An 8,501-nucleotide genomic window follows, 5' to 3' on the forward strand; every position below is an offset into this window, starting at 1 on the left:
CGATTCTTATTGTGATATTGAAGCAAGTAACAATTAAAGTTTGGTCCATTATACTTTTCTTATACCATTCAATTTCCTCATAAAAAACGTATATAAGTTCTGTCCACAAATTTAGAACTTGATATTTCTTCATTACAATGATGCCAGGGCTATAAATTAAAGCAAATCAGTTCCTTCAAACTCAACTCAATCGAAACCAAAGGAGATCTCTTCTAATTACAATTACTTTCTCCTCTCAATTCAAGCAATGAAACTCAAGAAGAGAAAAAAAACTCTATTCAAAAGGAAGCTCCATACAACAATTATGATTTCCTTGATTAATAAGGTGAGAATACCAAGTCTCTACCTTAAATCTGATTTTAGGTCTTGGTTTAATCTGATTGATTATGTCTTGTTTTTTTATTGAGTTTGATTTTTGTTGTTTATGTATTTATTTTACCAATTTTGAGGGGAAACCACTATTTTTCATTGATTGTTTAATTTCCTTCGTCAAACCATAGTTCCTTCTTTTCTGTTGATGCAATTGAGCATTTTTTTTTTTTAATAGGCAATTGATTATAAAGCTCGCACTAGGGGTGCAACCCTTACAAAAAGACGCTAAATTGCGTTAGAACAAGATAAAGGAAGTTTGAACCATTCGTAATAAATGGCTCTAAACTTAGCATACCCAACAGACAACCATCTCCAAGATAGAAAAACGATGTTGGAACAAACCACATCAAAACTAAAAGCTTCCCCCTTGAAAATGATAGCATTCCTCATGAGCCAAATGCACCAAGTAGTAGCAATCCAAACAATGTTTAAACCATAAATTTATAATCTCTAGGTATTTCAATCCATCGCCTATTCTGTCCTATTAATAAAATTTTATTTTAGCCTTTTATTGATACTGATTTCATGATTAACTCAATTGTTTCTATTTGGTTCTTTTAATAACATTCTTCTGGAAGGTCTTTTAAAACATGAATTTTTGATATAATACTATATTATTGGTCTGTTGGTTCTTTATCAATAGATCATAGTGGAAATGATAAATTGGATACAATCTGTTCATGTTAAATAGCCTACTAATATACTAAATAAAATATTTTCAATTGAATTTGCAGGATAATAGTTTCTATTTTGTGTTCTCTGCTTATAGTTCAAATTAAATATATTGTTATTTAATTGTATTTGCAAGATAATGACATCAACATCCAACGTGGCATCTAACAGTAACACTACAAATATACTCTGCGTCATTCACTACAAAAAATGTTCTCTGCAGCGACGTGGACTACACGTCGCAACCTTCAAAATCACGTGGCAACTAAAAAGTAGCGACGTGAGCATTTATGTCGCAGGAGCAAGCGTGGCAACATTGTAGCGACGTGGAGACCACGTCAGAAAGTAGCGACGTGAGTCCCACGTCGCAACAAGATGACATAGGAGACAGCTCCCTGCACACACAGCAGGTGTGGCAGGTGTGGGGAAATGTGTTGTTGACCAGGGTAGCGACGTCTTAACCACGTCGCTACATTAAATGCCTTTTTTTAAAAAAAAAATTATTCACGCTACAATAAAATATATTTTAATATATATTATATAAATAATAAATATATAATAAAATATATATATAATAAAATTTATATATAATAAAATTTATAAAATAAAATCTATAAAATAAAATTTATATAATAAAATATATATAATAAAATCTATAAAATCTAATTTATATAATAAATTTGTATAAAATAAATTCATATAATAAACATTATGTAATAAATTTAATTAAATAAAACTAAACATTTAAAAATAATATTTTAATGAATTAAAATGTATAATAAGTTACATAAAAATAAATTAAAAACAAATAAAATACAAAATGCTTTTAAGAAGCATCATCATCCGGAAAATAATTATCCGGATTAAAATCATCCGCCACTCCGTCATCCTCCGGCTGATCTTGATGAGGAACATTACTGTAATTCCCACCTCCTTGCATAAACCGACTCATCTGCTCCTCCATCTCAGCTTGTTTCTTCATAATGCCCTCTATCTGCCACGCATGCTGCTCCTCCATATCAGCCTGCCTCTTCCGCATCATCTCCAACTGGGCCTCACTTTCGCGTCTCGCCATTTGCCTTATTAATTCAGTTTGTTCCTGTGTCAGATTTGGTTGACGCGATCCACCCTCTCCATCCTGAACTCTTTGGAACAGATTGCGGTCACCAGATCTATAGCTGGACGCCAAATTTCCAGCCCCAAAAAAGCAACCATTAGGCCCTTTATCTTTAATAACGTCACACCAAATGTAGTGATCAACATCCGCGTTAAGCGGCTCCCCCTCTGCTGGCATGAATTGAGGATTATTTTCCAGAAAAATGGCAAGTCGTCTATCATATTCTTCCTGCACACATATTCAATAAAAAAATTAAGTTAAATATTTAAATGCATATTTAATAATACTAAATAAATATATATACATATTATAAATTAAAATATATTAAATCGTTGCCACGTGATTTTCACGCCACAACTTATGATTTGCCACATGATTTTCACGTGGCAATTTATCAATTGCCACATGAAATTCACATCACCAACTTTGTACCAATATAAAAAAAATAAACAACGTAAATTTCACTTACAAGATACATCCTCGTGCGCTCGTCGACAACACCTCCCGATCTCCTTGTCCGGGTCCTCGAAATCAGCTCAGGCATCAATGGTCTTCTCCCCAACTGCTTAGCCTATATAATATAATTAAAAATAATTAGTAAATTATATTATGAATAAAGATGTAACTTAAAAATTTTAAAACTTTTACCAATCGTCGGGCATGCTCGGCGGTGCTAATACTTCCAACTGTGTTGACACAACCGCCCTTTTCAGATGCCCTCATCTTCTTAAAAGTTTCTGATTTAGCCCGGAATTCTGTAGTCCTCCAATATATTACAAGCTCCTGAAAAACCTCCTCGCCTATCCAGCTAGGACGGATGCCGTGAAGCTCATAATTTTCCCTTACTCGCCGCAGCATATCAGGCATTCTTTTAGAGCATCTGGTATTGAAAACTTTCTGAACGGTTTTTTCACTCAATGGATCCCACACGCATTTCTCCTGCAATAATGTTTTGTATGACATCAAAATAAAATGTTAAGTAATTATAATGAGAATTTCATTTAAATAACCATAACTAAAAAAATAAATTAAATGCACAACTTAAATAACAATACCTTAAACATTCTAAACCATTCATCTTTATTATCGACGTCCCCATAGCTCTTAAAAGCTGATTTATACATCTGCTGAACTATATAGTTAACAATCCTTGCAGCAGTCCGACTCGGAGTAAAATTGAAAGAAAAAATGAAAATGTTAGATATAAATTTATGCAAAAAATGAAAATATATACATACTATAAAAGTTTTTAAATAGGAAACTTACTTGCTTCCTTCGGGATGAATCCAAAATCTACCGTCAACGACATGAATCTCATCGGGATCATCCGTCCCACGAAGATCGGCTCCGTCTATCTCATCAACTGCCTCATCAACCTCACGGGCTGGTACATGTGTGGGATGTGGGGTGCGTGAGCCTCCAACCTGTGTGGGGCGTGGACTAGGAGATCGTCCAGCCTGTGTCGGACGTGGACGGGGAGATCGTCCAGCCTGTGTGGGGCGTGGACTAGGAGATCGTCCAGCCTGTGTCGGAGGTGTACTGCTGGATCCTCCCGTATGCTGAAAGGAGGAAGTCATCTGCATGGGATATGAGAAACCAGATCCTCCAGTATGCTGGAAGGATGAAGGCATGCCAGTATGGGCGAATGGAAAGCTGGGCGGGGGCACACCAGTATGTGTGAATGGAAAGCTAGGTCCTCCCGCCTGCTGGAAGGACGGGGGCACACCAGGATGCTGGAAGGATGGCGGTACCGCTGAGTACTGGAAGGATGGCGGTACCCCAGACGGGAATGTGTGGGAGGAGAGTAATGGGGTAAAAGCCTGAGTACTGGCTAAAGACATATGATCAACACTCTGAGGGCGGGAAGACACGGCCATGGGAGGCGCCTCACATACTACTATCCTCGGACGTTGGGACTTCTTACCACTATCTTTACTCTTAGGTGGCATTTTACCTATTTTATTATTCATCAACACATAAATATTCATCAACACATAAATATTCATTAACACATAAATAGATATTCATTAACACATAAATAGATATTTAATAGATTTATCCACTAACACATAAATAAATATTCATTAACACATAAATAAATATTCATTAACATATAAATATACATGCCATGTTTAGTTATTCTTCATCTTCGCTATCCACATCATTCTCTTCATCATTCTCTTCATCATTCTCTTCATCATTATCTTCGTTGTTATCTTCGTCATTCTCTTCATTGTTGTCATCGGATTCAAACTCTTCATCATTCTCTTCATCCACATTATTTTCAACCAACAATATAGATGCATCAACTTGATGTCCCTCAACAATTGTATCAGACAAACTTGTAATGTCTTCAGCTGCAACCACTTCATTAATTTGATCAACATCATCAACTTGATAGGCAACATCTTCTACTTGATCGCCATTTTCAATATGACCTTGCGGTTTTGTTTTTATTACAACACACCATCCTCTTTTACGTGTCACAAATGAAGGATAAGGTACATAATAAACTTGCCTAACAATATTTGACATTATGAAAGGATCATACTCTTTGTATTTCCGGTTCATTTGAATCTCAACAGTACCGTATGACCTGTCTATTTTTGTGCCTCTACTTGGATCATACCATTCACAATAAAACAAGACAACTTTATTTTCTGAATCCATGTAATGGTATACCAACTCGTAGATATGTTTAATAACTCCATAAAAGTCATCTTCACCACCATCTGTAACTCCTTTTACAAATACACCGCTGTTTATGGTTTTTTTCCCTTCGGTCCATGCCTCAGTGTGAAACTTATATCCGTTCACGAAGTATGTGTGCCATTCATTTGCGCTTTGGATAGGGCCTTCTGCCAAGTTTCTCAAATGGAGTATTTCTGGAGTTGGTGGAAACACGGTAGACAATCTTTGCTTGAATCCATACAACAATTATGATTTCCTTGATTAATAAATAAGGTGAGAATACTAAGTCTCTACCTTAAATGTGTAAAAATTATGCTTGTTGAATTATGTTTTAATGTGCTGTATGAATTGCCCTTTTGATCTTCAATGTATAGTTTTCCATGTTATTGATATGGAATAGAAATAAGATAGATTATGTTTTCATGTATGTGCTATATATATGAATTGCCCTTTTGATCTTCAATGTATAGTTTTCCATGGTATTCACCAAAATAGAAATAAGCTAACTCACGCAAGTATTTTAAGATATATTCAACAAGTATTAATAATTAAATAATGTTTTTAAAGTTCTAATTAAATTTTCATATTCTCTGTGTCATTGGCGCAGATGGATTTATTGGTTCCTGGCTACTCAATTTATTGTTCTCGAAGGGATATTACGTACATCCGACCACTAAAATACCATAACCAGACTGTCTTACTAAATGTCCATTATTAGGCAAAATAATGACTACTTTTCCAAATCAGCTTCGACTTTTTAAGTCAAATATTTTGGATTATAGCTCTATTCTCCCGGCAGTTAAGGGATGCAGAGGTGTTTTCCACCTTGCTTGTCCTATTCCGTTTGGTCACGTTAAAAATCCTTTGGTAACCAAAATAATATTTAAAATGTTTTTTTTCTTTTGCATACTAGTTTTATTGTAATTCTCATTTTTCTTTAATATTGTAGGAGGAAGTAATTGAACCTGCGATCCAAGGAACATGCAATGTACTTCAAGCTTGTAAAATTGCTAATGTCAAACGAATAGTGTATGTTTCATCGGGGGCTGCCATAATAAAAAATCCCTATTTTTCAAAAACTGGACCGATTAATGAGTTAAGTTGGTCTAATGGAAATTTCTGCCTTTAATATAAGGTTGTTGAGATTTTATTTTTACATATAAACTGATTTATATGTAAATAAATAAACTAATACGTTGCATATCTTTCAGAGGTGGTATTGCTACGCCAAGACAATGGCAGAAAAGAATGCAGTGGAAATTGCCAAAAGAGATGTGCTTGATTTAATTAGCATTTGCCTTACTCATGTTACGGGACCATTGTCAGAGTCACCCACTAATGCTAATGTTGCATATAGAATTTTTGGTACTAGGCCTAGAGTTTGTTTTCTTTATAGTGAGTGGAAATGAAATAAAGTGGCGTATCAGAGGGACGTATTTTGTAGTTTGTGGATATAGGTCACACATAGTTGACCATCATCTATACATATCTGACATAGTTCTCACATAATTTACAAATACAACGTTTTTTGAAAACTCCATAAATTTGGCTGCCGCAATAAAAATAAAGGCGATTTACATTTAAATTGATAGTTTTTGTTTGAAAATAGTGGCGGTTCCAAATCCCGATTAATTCACATAATAAGCAAATGTATTCATATTTTACATTGTTGTAATAAACTAAAAAAATACGTCATTTTAAAGCGTCCTAATATACTTATGATATTAGCCAAAATAGCATTGTGTTAACCAACACAATTTTCAAATTGATTTGAAAAATATCTCTTTGAAATATGCTAAAATAATTTTATATTTTTTTCAAAATTTAAAATATCTATTAAAATTAACATTTATTCTTTATTGTAAAACAATTAAAAAAAAACATATATTAAAAGGCCCATAATATATATATATATATATATATATATATATATATATATATATATATATATATATATATATATATAAAATTTGTGGGCCTATGTAGAGCGTTATGTTTGTGAATTATATTGAGTTTAGCGCATTTCCCGTCCTCTGGTGACCGATGTGCAATAAAGAAACCGTTTCTTCAGAAGTCTAATTAGTCTGACAGCTAATAATTTTTCATCTACACCTATATTATGCAAAAGTTTGAGCATCCACATTAAATAAAAAGTTCCTTCTTCATCTAATCTTGGTAATTAGAGCATCCATATTAAATAAAAAGTTTGAGTGTCTTCCCTCTTACCAATATTATTGTACTTTTCTCTTTTTCAAACTTTTGGATGAACATATGTATATTTAGAAAATATGGATGAATGGTTTAAGCCTTTAAGGTATTGGAAAATGTGGACCCTCTTATTCCATATGTTCTCTTTTCTATTTTAAATTTCAAATTATTTTTCACTTTAGAAAATCATGTGATACTTATTTTTCCAATAATTTATTTTTATTTATTGTATTTTTATTTCTGTAACTGCTCGACTTCATTGTTAAAAAAAATTATATTAGTAAATAACCTATATTTTATCATTGAAATTGACCTAACTAATTATTATTTTAAAAATTGTGAAAAATCTATTAAAAAAAAGAAGAAAGACATTTAATATGTATGAAACGCATGAAACATTTTAAACTGAATTTTGTATCACTCAAATATAGACAATAGATTAATATTATTGTGAATGAGTTTAATCAAATTGTTCTCTTTTGTTTCTTAATAACTTATAAAATGAAAAATACATCTTATGAAAATGCATCACCGAAGAATTTGCTTTTAGTCAAGAACATACTCTTTAATAAAAGAAAGGCAACAAAAAATAGTAAACACACCCAACATAAGAAATTTATTCGATAAAGATTATTCATTGTGAGAGTTGTAATCTAGTACTAAGTTTACTTTAAAACTTTATTTATATGTGGTTGTTTTTCAAAACCTTATTAACAAGTACTAGGCCTAGAGTTTGTTTTCTTTATAGTGAGTGAAAATGAAATAAAGTGGCGTTTCACCACTTGGAGAGAATCCAAAAATATTTCAATTTTTTTTTTTTTTTTGCATACAAGTTTGATTGAGTTATTCTCATTTTTTTTAATATTGCAGAAGGAACTAATTGAAACTGAGGTCCAAGGAACACGTAATGTACTTAATACTTGTAAAAATACTAATGGCAAACGAGTTGTGTGTATCGTCGGTAGCTGCCATAGTAAAAAATCTATTTTTTTTCAAAATCTGAACCTATCGATGAGTTATGTTGGTCTAATAAAGATTTCTGCCTAAAAAATATGGTTGTTAAGATTTTACTTTTACACGCGCATGCACGCACGCAACGTGCAGACATGTGAATATGAGTAGAACAATAACAAATAAGAAAATAATAACCAATCAAATTAGTAAGACGTAGTTTAAATATATATTTGGTCTAATTAATATACTAATTAACACTCTTTCAAGTAATTTATTACTTTTTAAACTCTTATTACCATTATATTTTATAAACTCTCCATAAATTTTAGCATATTTTATAATTTTTGTGATATTTTATTGGGGACAACTTCTCTACCCATCACAAAAAGTTGGGTAATGTACCTTCAACCAATCACATGATACCATCTAATCTTAACACATTTAATTATTTATTAAATATTACAATTGTTTATTTTTTTCAAAGCAT

General features: G+C 32.5%; 1 protein-coding gene across 1 annotated transcript; it reads left to right on the forward strand.

Annotated features, from left to right (window-relative positions):
• Positions 1-14: 14 nt before the first annotated feature.
• Positions 15-6,387, forward strand: LOC131660555 (cinnamoyl-CoA reductase CAD2-like). Its single transcript, XM_058929807.1, has 4 exons — positions 15-325; positions 5,460-5,719; positions 5,802-5,947; positions 6,064-6,387. The coding sequence occupies exons 2-4, from the start codon at positions 5,579-5,581 to the stop codon at positions 6,137-6,139; spliced, it is 363 nt and encodes a 120-aa protein (XP_058785790.1). The 5' UTR covers positions 15-325; positions 5,460-5,578; the 3' UTR covers positions 6,140-6,387.
• Positions 6,388-8,501: the final 2,114 nt, after the last annotated feature.

The sequence above is a fragment of the Vicia villosa genome, linkage group LG3 (assembly GCF_029867415.1).
Source record: "Vicia villosa cultivar HV-30 ecotype Madison, WI linkage group LG3, Vvil1.0, whole genome shotgun sequence".
NCBI classification, from domain to species: domain Eukaryota; kingdom Viridiplantae; phylum Streptophyta; class Magnoliopsida; order Fabales; family Fabaceae; genus Vicia; species Vicia villosa.